This window comes from Anopheles coustani, chromosome 3 (genome assembly GCF_943734705.1).
Source record: "Anopheles coustani chromosome 3, idAnoCousDA_361_x.2, whole genome shotgun sequence".
In the NCBI taxonomy this organism is placed as follows: Eukaryota; Metazoa; Arthropoda; class Insecta; order Diptera; family Culicidae; genus Anopheles; species Anopheles coustani.
In genome coordinates, this window is record NC_071288.1 from 35,106,804 (window position 1) to 35,129,236 (window position 22,433).

The 22,433-nt window shown below is 43.9% G+C and overlaps 1 protein-coding gene across 1 annotated transcript in view; it reads right to left on the reverse strand.

Annotated features, from left to right (window-relative positions):
• The window catches only part of LOC131271615 (diacylglycerol kinase eta), a 56,964-nt gene that overhangs the window by 28,540 nt on the left and 5,991 nt on the right, over window positions 1-22,433 (reverse strand). Inside the window, exon 2 of the mRNA XM_058273107.1 lies at window positions 21,967-22,077. Within this exon, the coding sequence (XP_058129090.1) occupies window positions 21,967-22,077 (111 nt within the window). The remainder of the gene's footprint in view (window positions 1-21,966; window positions 22,078-22,433) is intronic.

The following is a 22,433-nucleotide window of genomic DNA, read 5'->3' on the forward strand; positions in this document are numbered from 1 at the left end:
GGGGCCCGCTGCCCGGTCGGTCCCTTCCGCTCATCACAAAGGGGACGCTTTTCCTTCCGACCGAAGTTAATTTAAAGCAAACACACCACTGTTTACTTTACGTGCCCTTCGGCAATGACAAGGCAAAGGATACTTTTTCTTTCCCGACTACGTTCGTTCTTTGTGTGTTTTTTTTTCAGTACTTCTGGAGTGGCAAGAATTGTCGAAGCAACCAACAGCAATTACTTGAACGCTCCAGTGGAAAATGTAAGTGAAATCGTTTTCTCAACCCCATTTTAAATCTGTTTTCCCGCGTTACATCTCAACCTACTGAAAGCCAACATTAATTAGTTCAGTTAGTTTTTTTAAAATACTGTTAGATGAATTTAGTTTCGATCGATAGGTTTCTTTTACAAATATCAAAAATTACCCAACAAAACTTTCACTTAATGCTCACAGGAGCAAATTACATATAAACTATCAAATTAATCGATTTATAAAATCTAAAAATTAAAATAATCTAAGACGTTTTAGTTGTATGTAGAATTTTTTTTAATTTTAGATACAAATAAAACAAATAAAACAATTTTATCAACTTTTAAAGAATTATTCCAACAGAAGAATAAATTCTATATTCATAGTATACGGTTTCAAAAATCAAATGATCAAATATACTGTTCCCTTGTACTACTTGTTGTATGATTATATACTTGTTCCCGTAAAATGTACGAGTAAGCCTATTATTACTATCAATGTTAATATACTGTAAAGTTCATAAGAGCATTCAGATTTTGCTCCATTTTAATACCTCTTTTGTGTAGTATTTGTATCGGAACTTTCGCCTTAATTCTGAAAACACGACCAATTCCATCATGAACCATGAAAGGATTTAAGATCCACCGCAAGTAAGCGATTGAGTACTACTTAGTGCAGTCGGTGAAAAGATTCCGCCCGTCGCTCCATCCTGCCTTCCACTCTCCATTTCTCGTACGACAACGAAAGCGTGATCCTTTCGGAAAACCACCCCCAAATGATATCTTCCGGCGAGCCGTACAAATACGCCGACCGTTCAAAACAGCGCCCTTCTATTCAATCCAGATAAAAATCAAAGCTCATTTACTCTCCCGTCCTCTGACTCATCGCTGGCGCTTGCGGTCGTGAAACTTTTTCTTCTCTCCTACCCGGAGGTCACCTTGCGAACGGCGAGAAACGAAAATTGAATTAATAACGTTGAAAGCTTTCCACCCCAAAATGCGCCGTTCTAATAAGCATATTCCGCGCACACTTTTTTCTGCCATCATCGCCACAGTGCGAAGCATTAATGCTCCTCTCAGCTCGGCTGAACGGCTGCGGTCGGTTGGTTGGCAGCGATGGTGCAGGAAGCATCATCGCCATCATTACGGACTTCTGAGAAACATCAGTGACGTTGCGTGAGAAGAGTAATTTATCCAAATACGAAAATTAATGCTTAACACCAAACAATTACAACCGCACCGTAAACAGTCGTCGGAGTCTCCTAGTAAATGTTAATATGTTCTTTTCCCTTGGGTGTCGCGAGGTTTAAATCAGTACATCCGCCACCATGCGAGTCCAACAATTAAATACAATACAAATGTTCGCCGGGAACGGGTACGGCATACGGCAGGATTTCGGAACTAGCGCTTCTACGAATACCAGCTCCGTGAAAAGGCTTTGCTAGCGGATAAAAGGAAGCTGTAGGATGTGTTGGCAAACGAGCTTTCGAACATATTCAAACATGTACAGACAGTGTCGCTACCGTTGACTTTCCTAATGTTGACGCATAATTCTATGGCTGCACACAGCAGCTGTCGCTTCTTTCGTCTTCATTTTGAAAGTCACGACACAATCTCGTCGGGATTCTTGGAAGGAACCGGAGACTGCCGCCTTCAGCTATCAAAGGAAATATTCTTCCGTGAAAGGAATTTGGGTATCGCAAGAAAAGGAGTTTTCTTTCGCTTGGAGTTTGAAACTAGAAAAAAATATTCAACTTGCTAAAAACCATGTTTCCCACGCTGGTTCAGATTTTACCACACCTGACAAAAACGTTTCACGGCCGCAGGAGAGGATGTCTTTTGCGCGAGGAAGTCGGATGTTGGTAAGCGGATGTGCTGACCTGGTTGGCTGTTGATCCCCGGTGTTTGCCATCAGAGAAAACTCTACCCCATCCTATGGTTGTTGCCGCATTGTGTCCCGCTTCATTCCGGGGAGCTGTTTAGTCTACCAACACCAGCGTAAATTTATTCTTGAACCATACCCCAGGCTACGCCAGGACACTCGGGTACGTGAAAACTCCTGAGCCTATGAGATAAAACATGAATAATTAAAGCTATCCTGCGGAACCGTTAGTTTCCACCATCATCGATAGCCTTAGGCTTACCCTTCTACCGCAAGCTGTCAATTGGAGCGCAAGTCAGTTCGACTCCTTCCTGAATATTTGCTGGCACCAAACTATGGGTAAAATGATATTGTGAACAAAAGAAGAAACCCGTATACTACCATTACGTACTCGAAGGTAGGCTTTAAATTATATAACACGCAACGGGTTCATTTGGGTATGATTTTCCACACCAACCAAATGATGCGGTGGAAAATGTGGAGGAAAAATAGGATAAAAAAGGTTCGACAAGCAAGTTGCAGAAAACACACGCTTCAGCTCTAGCGGAAATTATGTTAGACAGATTGAAGCTCTTCGCAGGATCGATCGAAATCGACGCAAAAACAAAAAAAAACAACCATCGGTAAACCTGTTGGTTTTTGTGCTGCTTAAATTTTTCACACCCTGTATCGGTGTAAATGTAATTTCCTGTTGACACACGAAATGCTTATCTTCGCCCGTCTATCCGTTGGAAGCCGGAAAGCGACGAGTTTGGTGTAAGATTCATTTAATTTCGAAACCATATTTTCTTTGCACGAAAAAAAAACCTAGGTATGTATTCAAATAGCAAACCTTTTTAAGCCGACAGTCAAACCAAATTGTTTCGTTTGACTTTTTGAAAGTTTGTCAAAGCGTTTTTAATAACTAATTTTATATTCTGACCAAATGATGAACCGCGTCGGGATGATGTATCTTCAAAGTAACTGTATACATAAAGTATTGGTATTAATTGGGAATAAATAAATGAATTGTAATGTGTTGTTTTCTTGGTTCTTAATTCCTGTTTCAAACCATCTTTGGCAAAACCTAAAGGTAATTTTCTAAGATTTCAAGGATAGTTGCTTTACACCAACTCAACAAATATGTCATGTAAAATCTCATTGGTTATCCGAATTTTTAAAATCCCTCATACTTTGCTTGAAACTCAATAAATATTAGTCAGATATATTAATTTATAACAACTTTCCACCTAGTCTTATATATTTGGCTAATGAAATTATTTACGAACTAAGATTTTTTTATTTTCCCGTATGCCATGCTGATTGTTTCAACTTGATTGAAATTTTTTGCCTCTATTTTAACAAATTTTGAGACTATTTTACCGATGCTGGCCAAAATTTATAAAAGAAGGGAGGAAATGTTTTCATTATAATTTCGAACACCCACGATTGGCTATTTCACAATCTTGTTCATGTTCATCAATATTTACTAAAAAAGATCGTTGCTCTTTTTTAGAGCATTTACTTCGACTCTTATCGTTGAGGAAACTAGAAAGGTTTAAAAAATAATATTACATAAAAAGCCTATCAAACTAACAAGGAGAAAGAGCGTTGGATGGCGGATGCAATGATTTTAATTAAAACCACACAACAAAAACTTGTACAAAAGGTTTGTTTCAACTCAATCAAGCCAATTAAATCAAGAAACTAGCATCGGCAAATTGCCCCCGCTCAATGCTTTCTTACGACAAATAGATTGCATCACCTCCGATGCAGGTTTTCTTACTGTTGTTATCCTTACAGCAGCAACCACTTCCGATGTGGCTCGATTGTTTCCGTTCCCGATAGGATGAAATTGAATTTCACTTCCCACCCGTCGGCAAAGATTCCATGCGCCCGACTGCACCGTAAATGCACGCAGGCGTGCACGTGTTGGCTTCCGCAAGCCAAGTGCGTCGAAAAGCAAGCTCTCAGGCACCCTTTCGCCACGCTCGTCAACGTATCCGACGGGATGAGCACTTGAAGGAGTCAAAGTTTGCCACCACGCTCGCGTCGTTGCCCACCCAATACGGGTGAACGGAGCGCTGCGCCAGCCAGCAAGCTCCAAACAATCCCATTTCCGATCGATAGTCCCGCTATCATTTCTACCCCGTTTGGCACAACAAACCGAGACCGGCCAACGGCTGCAGCCTGTATCCCAGCACAGATAATGATAGTGCTAACAAGTGTTTATGGAAATGAACACGTCTACCCCGAGACGTTTCTCCATCATGCGGGTAGGTTAATCGTTCGCCTTTTGGGGGATGCCCAGCGAGCACACCAATCAGGACATGGTCCGGAGAACCCACTTTGCGCACATTACGGCAAGTATCGACACGTTCCGATCGCCGTACGGCCAACTCCTGCTAATGGAAGCGTGCAGGTGGGGCTCACGGGGCAAAAGTTTTATGCCGCCATTTCGCTGAACGGGTTACGGAATACGAGCCGTCCGAATGGTTGCGAAACATCTTACCGGGGACCTTACGGAAGGTTCAATGTTGCTAGTGAACAAGCTTAAACGTAGAAATTGCACTTATACTTTTTTTTCCTATATTTTAGGTAGTACGACATCGTGAAGTGGGTTTGTAATGAGGCCTCTTTTCATTGATAACTGCTCATAACAATGGCTATCAAAGGTTATTTTCTAATAAATTCCGACACATGATTATGACCTGCACAACCAATCGAAGTCCCAAAACACAACCACGGTGTTCCACTATCCTCACTTTCCCTTCCCCTAGCTATTGGTCATGATTTATTGGCGAAAGGCGAAAATGTAATCAAAATACGTTCGAACGTTCCGCCAAACGCCAACCATCGCCGCCACACCGGACGGCGGAGCACACTAAAGTGCGGAATCTATTTCAGGCCCTGGTGTGATAGAAACGTCCGAGCAAGTGTCATCGGCGTACGCTTATCGGAGTACACCATCCCAATTATGGCATCATAAAAATATACACGAAGCTACAGCATCAAACGGCGATAGCTGGCTGCCGGTCCAGGGTAGTCTTCGGCTCACACCGCAACGTGATGACGCAAGGAGTGACATTTGCCGCACCGTCGTCGCTCATTTCGTATGTACGTATGCGATACGCTATGGAAAAGGTAGCAAGCAAACAAGAAACAACTACCAAAACTATGTGTTTCCATCACCTGCACGGTAGCTGGCGCTGATGCTGCAATATGCTCGGGAAAACTTTTCCCGGCACAGCACACCGGATCACGGAAAGTGATTCCGCAGTTGGTGAAGCTCGGAAAAAATATATATGCTGGGAAAGTTGAAGGTACTTTGACATTTACTCGTGTGATAGAACTTGACAAACGAACGCAAGGTACGGAGTGGAAGAAAGAAAACCTGGGCAGCTTGCAAAGAAGAAGCCAACGAGTCATCTCCGGTCGGAGGATTGTTTTTCATCTTAGACGAAAAACTATGCTGAGAAAAATAGTTTGGAAAATTCAAACAACATTAATCACCAAACAATTCCGCCCCGTCGTTGCCTTTAGGTTGATTAAGCTTGTTTCTTCATTTTCTCAAAATTGCCTGGTAGAAAAAGCCACGTAAAATGTCCTATTTGTCAACTTGTGACAGGTTGTGCAGGCGCTGTTCACGGTAAACTAAGTTTATATCGAATTTTCCAAACCAAGAGCTCTAACCATGCATCGGCAGAAAGCACACAAAATTTCAAATTTCATCACCCTCTAAACCCAAAGCAAGGCACTTTATGGTGATGGTCTCTGACTTGTTTTATCTCTCTCTCTTTTTCTCTCAATCTCTCCATATCTCGCTCTTTTCCTTTCTTTTTGTACGTCCACAGCAGCCTCCAGCATCAAACTGTTTCAATTGGTGTGTAGGAAAGCCAATGGGAAAACATGTTTGAACTTTTATGCTTTCGGCTACAACTCGCATCCAAAGTCCATTACACTCGATCAAAGCGTTTTTGGTCTGCCCGAATGACGCCGTTGCGCCTCGGAGGCATCGCGGTTTAAGTTAAACATTGTAACAGTGGTGGAATAGCAAATACCTTACTTTTTATAGTATTTAAATCGTTTTAGTTTACCAAATTACATTTGTGCCATAAAAGGTTGATTGTATATCATTGAATAAGGAACTGCAAGATTTGTCCATCCATCATCCAAGAGGCTGAATATATTTTTAAAGAGACAACAAACCTTGGGTTTTAAGCTACAACAAGCATTTGCTGTCAATCAGTACAATATATTGCGAAAAATGGGGTGTTGAAAGATAATTTATTGTTAAAATATGGTGAACAAAATAGCAAATTTTGTAAAATACCTTAACAAGAGAAACATTGCGGTTGTTTCTTTTTATGGTAATATTGACATTTATATTTCCGACTAGGAGATGAAACGTAAAACTAAAGTAATTTTGTGTAGTATATTATGTTATATTTATTAACATGTAGTTAATATGTATGTCAGGCAGTGAACATGTTTCAATTTGTTGCATTTATGATTAAGATCCGTGATGAATATTTATACCCTCCTGACTAACATAATCTCCCTCATAAACCCAACCCAACGGTAGATGGCCCGCACCTTCCCTTCTCGCTTTACTCCTCTTAGTGTTTAATTTTTTTGCACGTTTGAAGAATTTGTCATTCAAGAAAGTTTACTATTAATCAAATGTATTCAGTACATCGGGTTAAATTTACAATTTGAAGATTAAAATGCTGGTTCTGTTTCTATTTCCCGCCTGATGCCTGCAAAGCAAGTCATAACCACTTTACGAACCATTGCCTATTCAACCATCCATGCAAGGTCAATTACTCCGACGGATCCTTCCCAAGCACAGCACCGATGACGTAGAGTCTCGAGAAGTCCGAAGAAAATTTCACATCATTTCTCATCAGTATCTTATTGGAAGGTTTATATTGACGAACAAAATTTCCCGGAAGAGTGCTTTAGATTACGGTGCGCATTCAACCGGTATTGGTCAGATCATGAGAAATACGTCACATAAAACCTTTTGCACATGGTTTTATGCTTCTTCGATGCACAAATTTGTCCGTGTACAAAAAAAGAGCATTTATATTAATACTAATAATGTTTCCTTCGGGGAATAGTCATTGTATCAATATCGGTTGTACCATAGACACCGGTTGGGAAGCAGAGCGATCCATCGTTGTCCGAAAGGCGCGCTGCCCAAGAATACCGGTCAACGGAAAGCCACCGTTAGATGTAATCCATCAGCGACTGTAAGACGCTACCTAATTGCTTTCCTCCGAGGGGATAAGGAAACAGGCCATCGCTATCGATCTTCCGGGACAGGATAGCTTATCCTCGATCTGATAGAAAATTTCCTTTCGGTCAACCCCTTGACCATTCTGCACCTTTCCCGCCTGACGCCCGTGCATCCGCTGCTCTTTTTATAACGAATCATTTTTCAACTATCTTTAGACCTCGCGTTGAAGTGTTCCAAACCCCCCGCTCACCGAGGACCGATAAAAGCAATTCATTCGATTAATTTCAGCCAGCATTACCAGTTTCCCAGCCCGCACTAGATGAAGCGGAAAAATAGCCCCATAAAAGCATAGAAAGTTGATTGATTGAAAGTGCGCGTGGTGACGCATCAGCGTCGGAGCGGTACGACGACGTCAAAACATAAACTCATCTGCCGGTCGGGCTCATGGGGGCGATCTTTGCGGTGGAAGAAAGGAAAGAAACTATAGTCAGTAGCAAATAGTGAATGGAAGAAGAAAACAAACGGAGGGGAGATGGACTACAGCGTGATGGATTTGTCCTTCCACGGATGTGTCGTTTGTAATTGAGGTCGACTGGTCCGACGCTATTTGGGTCATCTATTTGGACACCTGCGGATCGAGCGTCATCCGGGAGTTTTCCGTGAAGCACCAAACCGTATTATACGGCCCTTAGCGTATTATGCATTGTTGACTGTTTCTTTCTCCTTTGACCGGCGTACATCCCGCGCCCGGCCAAGAAGTTTACTCCCACCCGGCAGGGGCGGGGGAAGGGCGCCCCGGGGAGGAAAATCCCAACGATCGGAAACATTTTATGGCACGCCAGTGAGTACGGCACCGATATGTAGCATATAGCAGAAAACGAGAGAAACAAACAACCAGCTAATGAAGACGGCTTCGCTTTTCGGTGCCTTTGTCTTCTAGGGAGCCATACGCCATTGCATGAACCGCATGCTCCCTCCGCAATGGTGCTCATCACAATAACCACAAATTTATCCGGCCACGCAGACAATGGCGGACCCGGGAATGGCACACCAGCGCTGGGGAAAGGTTTTTCGATCCATTTTCATTACTCTTCGCTCGGTGCCATTAGCCGCCATTGTGTTGATACTGGCCGGCGGTCATGGCGGGTATGATAGCAGCTCAGAATTGCTCCGACAGAGGCGTAACGTATCGATGAATGGCCCTTTTATGGCACACTGTGCGATACGATGTGTGAACAGCACATCACCACCTTCATCTCCAAACAACACGTTATTGCAATTTTCGTTCATTATCCAAGCTAATTTTAAACGATGAATCATTCTTTTTCCTTCCAGTTCCGCTGTTTGGAACTCGATCTCGCCCGGAAAAACCACAAAATATTGCACAACTCCCGGAGAGCGACTGGAGTGGAAATCAATCAATATTCATGCAATATGCAAAACACATTGCCGTTTTGTTTTCGTTTCGCTGTGCCTTCTGCTCGGTTCGGATCCGATAATAACAAAACCAACAAAAAAACAAATGGCCAGCATGTGTGTCGGCATGTGCACCGAATGTTCCCGGAAAGACGGGAACCATGCAATTGCCCAGCACCCGCCCCACCGTCTTCATACATTTATGAATGACATACGAAGGGCTGCCCACTTCAACCCACTTTCGGGCAACCTAAGCACGAAGGACAAAAGGAAGGCTAGTCGGAGAAGGGTTATTTTCGAACCAGCGGGTCGACGAGCGCGGGCCCGCTTCCATAATGTATTGAACAATTATTCGGTCCGCGGTCATCATTCTTTCCAGGTCAAGTGGGGTGGAAAATGTTTACGGCTGCACGGCGCGCACGCAACCCTGCGCAGGCAGTTTGATTGTTATGAAAACGGTATTCAATTTTCCGTGCATACGAAAACAATCACTTCGTAATGGGATTGGAAAAAAAACCGGATCGTTACCTCCCACCACGTATTGGCCTCGAAGGTGAATAATGTTTTTCCTCGATCTTCGATAGGTTTTCAAATTCGCCTGCTAATGAAACTCGGTATGCGATTAGTTTAGCTTGGTGCATTTGTTTTTCCCCCAATTCAACTAGCAGCAGCTGGTTACGCAAATTGTTAAAAATAAACGATCATCAGGTGATATTGCTAGAAAAATGAAAAATGCAATTGAGCATTCGACAATTATTTCACTCACAACATTAAACTTAAATGAGGAAAGAAAACTTATCGTTTCTCCCTCTTTCCAGCTTATTTGTGGAGTAAGGATAAGGATTTGGCAAAACTTCTTATGTAGTAAAACCAAATATTTTCTGTATAACCGAACATTCAATAACAGTCATGGAATACATGTAGTTATGAAACTGACTGACTGATTTCTTGAAGGTAAAAGAAATACTTTACCATATATTAAAGTTAGTGTTGCTTTCGTTACTTTCTTAGTTCTAACAACGCATGCTACAAATCTTTATTACTAAAAGCTTATAATGTTTATCAATTTTTTTTAGGATTTTTGTTTTTATTCTTAAACATGATTGAAAAATGATGCATTAAATTATTTCATTTCAACACTTATAGCTTCCTCATTCAGATGCTCAAAGATTGCTGCATATTGGCGAGCACTGGCTTAGGCGGTTAAACATTCACGATTAAATCCATACACGTACGCCACGTCGGCCGACCTCTGGATGCAAGTGGCCTTCATTCGGACATTTTTCTGTAATTTTTTTTTTTACCACAGATTGACGAAGGAACGGATCAAGCCCAGGTTCCGAAACCAGCATGAAAAGGGTCGAGGAAGTATTTTGAAGTCGAATAATTTAGCCATTTTTTTTTGTATTCTGGCACGTTGCGCTAGCGTTCCCAGCGTTCACAGTTATTATCCTTCGCACGGTTCAATGGCACCTTCATGGGTGAACCAAATAAAATAAAGAAAATAGCCTACGTAAAACCCTCGTCGAGGATCGATCTCATGCATGGTTGACTTATCCGAAAACGCTTAAACTAAAATCGATAGTAAGATCCAATTATTTTAGGACCCAACGTTTCACGCTTTGATAATCGGCAAACCAAACGGGCAGTAATATGTTATCGGAAGATATCTTGGGCGAACGGAAACTCGTTCCTTTCAACCTGGATATTGGATTTACCTGGAAAACGAAAGTCCATTGTGTTACGTCATGCTCGCCGACATCGGTTTAAGACCAAAAAAGTATTCTATGCAGCTACTACTAGGATACGAAAGCAGTTTTAATAAAAACTTTCAAAAAATGCCCTCGTCGTGCATCATAGATTGGAATGTACTCAAACGGAAAACACGTGTTTCTAATACTATTCTACCCTCAACTGACCAAGGGCGAAAAAAGGACTATGTCAGGCAGTACTAGAATCGGTGAAAATTTCAAATTTAGTGACTCGATATAGAAGTAACATAACATTTTACGCAATAAATCTAACCTTCACAGTTCCTTACTCACCTCCAATACCGAATAATTTATTTCGTTGCAGTCAACGATAGAATCAAACCCCGGATCGGAACTCACTGGTACACGGTATTGCACATTACCACTACGTCACAACGTTCAACAAGTCAACTCTTTTCGACTGTCTCTTAAGGTAGATTGATTGATTGACGAAGGAATAGCAAGATCTTACCAAACTTTGTATCTTTTTCAGTTTTGTTTCTCCTGCTTCACGTTGGTTCGTTTCTTCATACACTCAACGTCTTGTTATGGTCCGATTGAGATCAGAATGTCCTCTGCCTGTGCGTTGAAGTTGCCACAATATCACGATTGAACAGCTCAACCAACAATTCCACGTCCAAATATACAGTTTAACAAGCGAGTAGCTTCGTTTGAATGTTATTTACCGATATAAACTTTGAAAACTCTGTTAACACTCTAGATAGGGAGAATCTCGTGCGTACCTAACACCTTGCGCACCTATTGCTTACTTTATACCTCAGAGAAGGACACTACTTTAACGGGGCACGGTCGGTTCGTGGAAGAGGGTCCGTCCCCGATCACGTTGTATGATAACACCAATGACTTATCGAACTAGAGTTTTACTCGCTACGATTGCATAATTCCGGAGGCTTTGCTTTGAGGAAGGCATTCACTTTTGATGTGTGTGTGGTGAGAGAGGTGGTTTCGTGGTACGAAGTATGGCACCGTGACAAGAAACGTTGTTGTAAAGATATATATTCATATAGTATCTACTATGTTACAGTTTAAGGAGCTACTGGTGCTAGTTGTTTGCTGGTGCTCGTAATTTGTATTTTTATTTTGACTGATATTGCTTCACTTGCAGTCGCTAGGTAGCGCGTACACGTTTGTTAATCGTCACAGTTACGGTTGCGAATGGCCACTACGGTAGTCTTAACGATACGCCTAAGGAGACTAACGCTACGTAGTTAACTCTAAACTTGGAATAAACTTGGTTGCCCGTAACGGTGCTGAACGGCGAGTCTGTTGGCAAATTTGTGCCACGTTTCACACGCTCCAAGGGAGCATTCCAGCTTGTGCAAGTTCCTTATCTTCCCTTCCTTCTGCAGCCTGGCGCTGAGAACGGAAACACTGACACTCGCTTCTTTCCAGCGCGACAAACACGTTACACCATCCCGGTACGGTTCTGATTGTCCTGTTTGGTCTGAGCACGAGGCTGTTCTTTGGTCCGACGCCACGACTACGACGACGAGCGCGGTCTGGAGCAGTGTCGCAACGCGGCCAGTGTGCAGTGCGTCACTGGCAAGTCCGGCAGCGTGCCTTCGGTTCCGGCTAACCCTAGCAGCAGCAGTACCGTGCGCGCTAGAACCTAGATCCAATACTGACTCTCCGCTCGGGCGAGCGTTCTAGTTTTGATTCTTTCCGGTACACTGCGGCACCAGCCACGACGCGGTTCTGCACGGCACTGCACGGGATCCCGAGGCGCTCTCCGGGAAATCTTGCCGAGCTGCTCGAACGATGGCAAAGAGCGCAGCCCGACCTGCACCGAAGAGGACAGGCCTGCATCCGCTTTTACGGTCCGTTGTAAAAACGGGACAGATTCGACCGGTCCACCATAGTCATCCCTTTTCGATGTCGGAATCTCTCGCGAATCGTCCTTCTCCACCTTGTGCTACTCTCTGTGCTGGTCTTTCTCTCTTTCTCTCTCTCTCTCTCTCTCGGCGATGGCCAGAGAATATCTTCACACCCTACAGAGGGTAACCCGCCGAAAGGTGATGGATTTCCCGAAAAAATTTCTCCACCATCCGCGAGTTGATCGTTAGTCACGCGTTCGCTTCGGTCTCGAGTGGTTCGCGCCCAAAACCGAGCAAACATCTATCCACTGTGGTGGGAAAGGGGGATGGGAGTCGGGGTCGTCGCGAAAACAAAAAACAACAATTCCCAACCATCCAGCCGTACGCGAACACTGTTGCTTCGCCGAAACCACGATGCTGGGTTTAGGTATGGCTTTTTCGGTTCATTTGCCGAGCGCTCTCCCTGCTGGACCTCATATATCACTGGGCCCGGCTGCCTTCTGCCAACATCTGGCCCGGGCCGCCGGGAAAGTTTCATAAATCCACGCGCCAACGTCGCGAGCTCCCTTAGTTTGTGCGTGTGTCTGCGCGCGAAGCCTCCGGAGGAAAGACTTTCGCCCGTTTGCAATTTCATTAAATAACTTTTTCCTCCTCGGCTTCTCGTTTCCCGCGACTTGGCATGGAGATTTACGAGCCGACGCTTAAAGGTCTTCGGCCCATCGGCACACGTGGCTTACGGTGTCCAACGTTCAGCCCAATGTCTTTCGGGCGATGTACGCACTAGCTGAGGTTTTTCCCTCGCGTCTGATAAGAGTCAGCAGTTCCACGCAGCGTGAATTGATTTTTGTTTTTTCGAGGAAACCAACAGATTTGCCTCCGATCCCCGGGAGTAGGTAATGAAAAAGGTGAAAAACCAACCCGACACGCACTTAGAGCAGCGCTCCAAAACTCGAGGCAAACCTGTCCGACGACCCGGCTGTCAGTCAGAAAGGACGGGCTAAATGTTCGTAAATTTGAATAAATTATTGGGTCATTTTGTTCAAACGCGCCTCCGCCACAGCATCCCATTTTTCTAAACCGTGGAACTCGGTCGGTGTTGATGAACGTGCGGGCTCTTTGTTTGCCATCAATATTTGAACGATCTAGTAAGTCACACCATTTTCGGCACTATGAACCGTGAGCGCTTCGATTTTGGCCAGAGTAGGCGGGTGGAATAATTTGGGAATGAAATTGACCGACAAACAAGGCTAATGCTAGGTGATGAATAAATCTTGAAATTGCGAAACGAAAAACATGGTGAGAGGAAAACTGCAAGTTTTCCCCCATCATTACTGGTTTCCAACCGAAGCACATGTGCAAAGCATTACGACGTGCGCGGTCCTAGGGAGGGACGTACCATTTGTGCAATACATTTTCATACTTTCCTCCACCCTCACCACCCACCAATGACCACGAAGCATGGACCCCATTTCCACCGATTCCACCGCTTGACCCGAAATCGATGGGACCGTATTTCCTTTCCCACGATGGAGGGAGCTGGTGATGCTGCTTAAAATTTGTTCGAGCATGATACTAACCTGCCCGCACCTTTATGCTTCCCTCCTCAACCCAACCACACTTTGACCACGTTTTCCTAGCGGTCGATCTCCGAGCTAAGGACATTTCACTCTCCCAACGCAGTGCTCTCCCAAACGAGCGAACACATCCCGCTTCTCTTCCAATGTCGTGAGCTTGCTCGTCTCCTGTCATCCGCTCTCCGAATTCTCTCTTTGGCCGATCAATTATTTATCCCTGCTTCTCGCAGAAACGTCGTGGGAAAACCCGTCCAGCCAAACCCGCGAAAAACCGGCACGAGCAAGACACCAACCTAATCGATATGCCGCTCGGGTCGCTTCTTATCCGCCACCGAGTTTTCCTCTTAGCTTTGCCCTTTACGATGCGCAACACATGATTACGCTGACTTTCTTCTCGTACAAACCCCTCCCCTCCCTTCCCCTTGCACGAGAGTAAGGTCCAGTTCCACGTCCGGTCACGAGACCCGGGCTCGAAGCTACCGAACCCTCTCATCGTCTTTGCTATATTTTTCCGACCATTTTCCGATTGGCAATCGCTGTTCGGCCTCGCCGTCGACGTTTTAGTTAAGTATGGAAAGATGTTCAGCTGCCAAATAGTGCCCGGTTTCGCACGAACGGCCCTCCCCCGGTGTCCGTGCTTTTTTTCCCTCTCCAGCGCCTGCTTTCTGCTTGCAATTTTCACCTCACCTTCCCACCACTGCGCCGGTTTCTCGCCTTCGGCCGAAACCGGTGTGCTCTTACCTCTGGCTTCTTCTTTCTGACCCCCGCACCGTAGCCGTTGCGTTTGCTCACGTGCAGACGTTTTTCTTACGCCATCCGTAGACAAACACCGAACGCGCGCACTCCCGTAATGCGGCACCGTCGTAGTAGTAGCAGTAGTTTCCCGCCGTTCCGGTTTCCTACATCCTTTTGCGGCACGCCAACCACCACGAGGGCCAGTATAAAAGACAACAAAGCTACCATCGACACCATCGTGCTGGTTGGTATCGTCGCATCGGTTTTCTTCACCTCGATGGAGACGCATGGTGGTTGACTGCGTTAACCCTTACGTCTACGACCGAAAACATTCGGTAGGAATTTTCGAACAAAATGCTGATGAAACTTGCCCAATGAAAGTTCGAAAAAGTTAATGCAAATTTTTCAACTGCAACTATGATGCATATAAGCCTACCGTTGACATACTTATTAAACATACCACAGGCAATCGAATCGAATCGAATAACTCAAATTTTTGTTACGTATTATTTATTTTATACCCATGATATTTTTAACAAATGTTTGAAGTATTCTGAAGGGTTCCAAAGTTGGGCTAAAAAGACTATAAGTATCGTAAGAAAAAGACGAAAATCGGTTATAACACAGCCATCGAAAATCAACTGAACGCAATGTGCGCCCGCAGAGCTAGGACGTTGACCATGATAAAAACCAATTTTTATTGTGAAAACTAGTAATAAAAAATGGCACTGATTTCTTTTACTTCCACTGCAATAAAATTCGTCAGTGATGGAATTTAGTTTCTCAAACTTATGTTGTGCAAACTACACACAAACTGCTAGAGCAATCGTTTAAGTAGTTTTAGGCACAAAACAAATATTTTCATCCCATTCACATTAATCTGTAGCAATATTCACTTTAAAAATTTAAATTTTGTAAACTTCGTCAATTTAGCAACTTGTAGACGTTACGGGTTAAAGCGAACGACGCACCCCAGCAAAATTGGGCGTGTTGCGGTCCAGTTCTGACGGTGTCAAAAGAGAACTTTTTTCCCCCATTTCCTAGCCGCTTTTAATCAAACACACTATCCAGCTGCGCGCTTCGGGGCGGACACACCCCCGCCGCGGGATATCGGGTTGATGCGGGCAAACGCTAATGGACACACACGCGTTGCATGTGGCGAGAAAATTCCCGCAAATTCGCTATCATCACGCGAACGCGGTGTCAGGTGTGTGATTGGAAAAATGATGGATGAACATCCCGACTACCGCGCCGTTTCCAGCCCGAGCTCCACTAGGCCGTGGTTTTACCACGTTCCGCCAAGCTTCGTTCTCTTGCATATTGCTTTTTTTCCTTCTGACCAACCGTTTTTTTCCCCCCCATTCATCCGTCCACGGGAAGGCCGCTTTCGGCACTAGGTCAGGGGCAAAAAAAGCGCCCATCGGTAACGGTGCTCGACGGTCAGCGGAAGGTAACGGAACGGAAAAACGGGGCCTAGAAGAGAGCGGATGGACGCTAGAAAGGAAACAAATCGAAACCCCCCCCCCGCCATTGCATGGCCTCGTGCTGACGGAAAAATGTTTATTTTCATATATACCGCGAAATGAGATTATGATAGGTGTTACTTAGCGGACGGCACCCGCACATTACAGCAGCGATATGGAACGCGCTCGGATTTGGAAAACGCGTGGATTAAGCAACACCGCTGCCGGTTTTTACGCCCGTGCATCAATCATTTATCGCGCTCCCTGCTCGTACGCAAGTGTTGCTACATCATAATTATATTAGTACGCCGCAATCAGGCCGGAATTATTATGATTTCCTTCGACAAAAAAAAATACACGCGCGCATTCACTGACTGAAGGAAAAGTGTGCAGTACGTTTCTATTTATAAACCAGTCCCTTTGTAGACTATACCTTTGAACCAAACTCCGTATCAATGCGTTGATTAAAAACATCGAACTGTGGATAACTAATTGCCTTTTCCGTGCTTGATTAAACTTATTTTTGGTATCTGACTGAATGGAAGGGAAAGTCATTTTGTGATGTAATCTACCGTTAGGTGGTACATTCTTTGAATACCGGTTCAAATTAATACGTTCCGAGCCATATTTATTCACAAACGATGGTGCATGGGGCTTTAAAACATGCATGGGGCACAAACGATGGTGCATGGGGCTTTACAGTTTTAAATTAAAATTAATGACACCCCAAGCAAACATCAGTTTAATAACTTCGCAGGAAAACTACCAATAGTAGTTGTATGATTTATTTTGCACTATTTCACTTATGACGATTCAGGAAGGAAAAAAGAAGGACAACACAAACAAAACTTGCACTATTCACGTAATAGGATTTCCCGCGATGCACTTCACCTCGAGCCAAGCCGAGTGCGTGCTGGAGGTCTCATTAATGCCGCCAGAGAAAGCGGTACATATAAGTATAAATAAATCTGCCACGCTTCGACAACACTTCAGAAGTCATTTCCCTCTTGCGGGCGCACGCACAAACAGACAACCATGCTCCGGGACAAGCACCTCTCGTCAGCTTCACCGAAACGGCACACTGCTAACGATCGCTCATTAGTATCGCGCGAACCCGTTCGCTCTCCGGCGATCTATTCTTAGGCAGCGACTCACTCGCCCCGCTCGGATCCGGCAAGATGCCGTTCGCTGGAACCCCGGTTACTCTGGCAGTCAGTCCGAAACGACAGAATCCCTGCATGACGCACTCGCAACAGCATTGCACATTTGTGGCAAAACGATCATATGGCGTCGATATGATCAATCGGCACATTAAGAGCTCAATCTTTCAGCCACATTTAAACGCGCAATTACGGCACGGTTAACTGCGGCCTAAACGGCCGCTGACCTTTTGGTCATAGTTTTGCAAAGTAAAACACTTTAAATAGCCATTAAAATCCGTACTCACATAATTTATTTTCCCTTACACAGCTAAACATTTGAACGTTGCTCGGAGTACTATTACGGTTTAGTTTCATTGCTATAATTAAAATATGATTTGCTCGCTTCATCCAAAAGAATCGCAGTACAGTGATTTGGCGTAGTATAGCAAAATAATTAAACAGCTTACAGTATGTCCTATAAAAAATGTTAAAGTTTTCAATGATATTTTGGGTGGCTTTAACATTATTTTTCCCGTGGTCATGTGTATGTGTAATCATTAGATAACATACAGATCAGATTGATTGAGCAGATAGCTCCGGAAATAGTGTAGCAGAATGTTGTAATCTGCTAACCGAACTCAAGCAACAAAGAAAGAGTTAATCGATTCAAAGAAACACACAACAATGTAAGGGAAGCAACTAACTAGAGATTTCAGAACTGAACATGTCGCAACACGTTCACCAATAATATGTTGCAGTAACTAAACCGAATTATGGATTGATGAATTCACACACAATCCAATACGATACAACATTGTACGCATAAGACAAATAGCCGAAAACAGCGCGAGCACGAATCAACATTGTTGATAAGCGTAGCGTGCTGTAAGATGATGTAACCAATCTTCAATTGTTTACACGATCAGCATAAGATCAGAACACGCGTCGCAGAATCAGAAGAAGGCCAGAATACTACAATGAATCAAATATCGAGATAACTAAGTTCAAATTAAAACATAGTAGTGCAAATCAAGGGTTACGCAACATGTAAAACAAACATACGTCCATCCAGTTACAACAAATAACTATAGCACCATAGCCTTACCAAAACTAACAACAGTGTACACAAAATGTAATAAGTAGGTCACAAAAAGAGGTATAAATAAACTGACCAGACCGAACACGATATTCAGAAAACCAGTCACCATCTAGAAGTTGACCGGACATCATCATAATCAAATCGGCTGGAAACCAAAAACTTTAGTTACAGTGCAGTGGATTATTTAAAAGTTATCACAATAGGCTAAGGAAGCCGATATTTCAAAATCTACCATGCATCGGTTGATCAAACATGATTTGATATGTTCGAGTCAGAGTAAACCGTCATCTTGCACTAGACCGAATCAAACAGCTACGGCTGCAGTTCTCGAAACGTTTGGTGTCAACATTAAAATAAAGTAATACCGTCACCGTATTCTCTGATGACAAAACATTCATCGTTGATTCCGTACCTAACACATGTACAGACAGGTTTAGATCGCCGAAGAAGATTGAGGATGTTTCAGAGAACCTGAAAATCAAGTTTACATTCGTCCGGAGTCATAGATTTTGGAGCAGTTGCTCTCAATAGCTGGAAAATATCTCCAGCATTTATCAAAGCTAAATTAAAATTTAATACTGAGAAAAAAGTCAATTTTGAGCACAAAGCACCGTGACACACCTCAAAAAGGACTCAAGCTTAGCTGAAGAAAAATATGGAATTTTGGGCAATTACACTTGACCTCCCACCAGCCCGGACTTGGATTCTTTTGATTAAACAATATGGGCATATGTTTAGGTTAAGGCCTGTGAACGTTCTTGCCCTATTGCTAGATCCCTGACATCTTCAATTGCCAAAGTTTTTCAATTCCGTCCCCGTTTGGAGAAAGTGATCGAGAAAAATGGTAGATCTATTGAGTATTGTTATCATTAAAAACTTAAAAACCGGTTCCCTAACTAAAGTTATAATTTTTTTTATCCAAAAACTATTTATTCTTGCTATTTTTGACCAAGTATTCATTCTTCTTCTTCTTGGCGTAACGACCTCTTGGTCATGCATGCCCCTTAAGGGCTTACGAGACTTGTTTCTCTGTTGTACGTGGATAGTCAGTCCTCTCGTACAGGGGAGGGTCCAGTCTCAGTTGGGATTCGAACCCACGCCGTCGAGGTGGTGAGCCCCGGCGCTCATGGGCCGATTTTCTAACCGGCGCTACCGCTCGGCTGTCGCGGACCCCCAAGTATTCATTATTTTTAGATATTTCTTGGATCAACTGATATCGGAAGTTCGTGGGTCTAAACTAAACTGAAAGTTCATGGGTTAAGTTATAGAATTCACAATATAATAACAGTCCAAATATCTTTTGGCTGCAGTTATGTCCAAACATCGTTGGTCTTAATTTAGTATATTAAAACAATGGAGGATTTTTTCAAGGAACTGAAATGCAGTTTTTGTAACCAGCACATAAATATTAAATAACTTCGAGCTAAATTTCTAACATGCAAATAAACGAATTATTAAAAATTCATCCAAATGTGTCTTATTCTGAAACATACTTTTTCTTTGTAAAGGTAACTTCCAACTACTTCTGAATACTTTATATTGAATTCCTTTTAATAGAATTATGATGGAAGTTTTACTATTTATAAAGGTGGAAACCATTCATTCCACAATATTGAATACCTTTTAATGTCTCATTTCAGCTAATTAAATTGGCAGCTTTAACCTGCTTACAATAAATGCCAAGTAATGATACTCATGAAATGCAACTCCAATCCAGCGAACTGAAATAAAATTATACGGAGGGTCGTACACAATGGGAAGCGTAATAATTCCTCTGCCTTTCATAAAATCACAGGTGGTAAACTCGCGAACAACCTTTACCAAGGGCGAACAGTGCTTTCAGCGTTCCGGTGCCGGCTTTATGCAAATGTCGAACCGCCCAACGCCCAGGAACAATGCCTCCATTCAGTCAACCCTCGAGTGCAACATTAACATTACCGACGCGAGAATTATTTATGGCAAGTTTCTTTTAATGGCGCATTGAATTTTAGTGTGGAAGCAAGGACCCTTCCCTCCTCGGGCAGGCAGTTACCGAGGAAACTGCGCCCGGAAGGGTTCCTACCGCGCAAACCTAATTTTCCTTTTACCTCCACTGCAGAAAGGATCGAGAGCTGGACCTACCTCGGCGAACATAATGGACTATTCCGATGGCACAGCACGAGCGAAGGCGTATGGGAAACCGCTTTCACATCGTCGCCAATTGTCGCGCGTCGTTGAAATAGAAACGATTTTTCTTGTAGCACCACCAGATTCATTGCATGCCACCGTGTACGGGCGCGCTGCGAGTGTACAGTTTTGTGACATAATGCTGATGCATTTCATCCACCACCGAAAGCCCGGCACTCTAACGAACCTTGGTTCTGGTCCGATGGATCCAGTGACGCGATGTTTGTTACAGCCAACCGATATTGCCAACCCCCACACGACGCACAAACGGACCGAAACAATGACGAACCGCTCCTTCGCATGAATAGCTCATAGAGGACAGGCCACTTGAAAGCAGGTCATCATAAACGCCCGTACACGGAGCACTACAACACCAGCGCGACGCGGAATGAAGTGACCGAAAAGCGGAACCGTTTTACGAGTCCTTGATGTTGTCGGTTCCGGGGCTTCCGCTGGTTTCGTACGTCCTTCCAGCGTTACGGCGCACTGCATTCTTCCGTTTTACTGCCATCACAATCCACTTTACATTCTTACGGTGGGAAATGCCGGATAAGTGGTTTCGTGCCGTAGGTAGGTCGCCGAACCGTACGCCGCTTATCGCTATCGGTGCTATTAATGGCCGGACTAGTGTAGCGCTTATCGCTGCCCGAATATCGCAACTGCCGGCATTCCACGCCCTCCACAAACCGATACGGTTCCAATCAAACGCTTTTCTCCTGGTTTGTTTCCTCGGACGGACGCAGGAAATCATTTTCCAACATAGTTTATGGGTTAGGTGAAACGAAAAGTTTCTTTGGAGAGTAATTTGTTGAAGGACGAATCGTTTTTCAGTCGAAATAAGTCAATATCAAAATGTCATATTGATGTGTCATTTTATTCTCAACTACGATTGGATACTTCGTAGTGCACAGAGAAGTAGATTTTATTTTCATCGAAGATATTTCGTCTGCAATCACGGTACACTTTTTGTGTCTTTCCCGTTTTGGCAAACGATGGCCGATCGAAAAAGGCTAAACGGTCGCTTAGCAGCGGCATTCTAGATTTGTTTCATCGCTAGTCGCAACACAGTTGGCCCCCTTCGGTCGTCGATAAGCGGCCGTGGAAAGGGACGAAAAAGAAACCCACGGACATCGTTGGTCATCGCAGTGTCGAAGGATACGTGAACATGGAATGCAACATGTTGGCTGCCGTCAATCAGCACGTCGGACCACGCCGCGGTGGCCCCCTCAGGGGACCGAGGTGGGCCCGGGTGTGTTCCCAGGGCTGGACCGTCGTCAATTCGACAGATTAGATTCGACCGGAACACGCCATCCTGTGCTTGGCACGCTAGCTAGGCGTAGCCTTCGGCAAGGGCGGGTCCGGAAAATTGGTCAGGGTTAGCAGACCGCAAACCGCAAGAACCGCTTGGAGCAGATGTCAGAGCGCGGTACGACCGAGTGCTATACATACCTTGCTGTCCTTGGCGTAGTACAACTTTTGTCCCTTCAGTCGAAAGTATCTTCGGCGCCAGCGCTGGAACGACCAGGTCTGCTTCATTAGGTAGCCCTCCTTGATGGCGGCCTGCATAGTAGAAGGAGAGGGAACGGAATGGACGAGAAAATCAATCATCAGGATCAGAAAACAACGACCAGCGTAACGTGAAATTAACACAAATGTACCGCAGCCATGTTCGACAACGGTGGCAACTATTGAACGGTGTTGAAAATATGTGACTTGTCTTTTTCTTTTGTAACTACGTTATAATATTTATGAGTGGTTTGAAACATTGCCAACATACGTAAACATTTATTTATGTATAAAACAAACCCAATATTGTTAGCAAAATTAAAAAGTTATCTGTTAAATTTAACAATTAAAATTGACTGGCATATAATTTGAATCTAGTATGGAAGATTTATACCGTAAAGTACATAAAC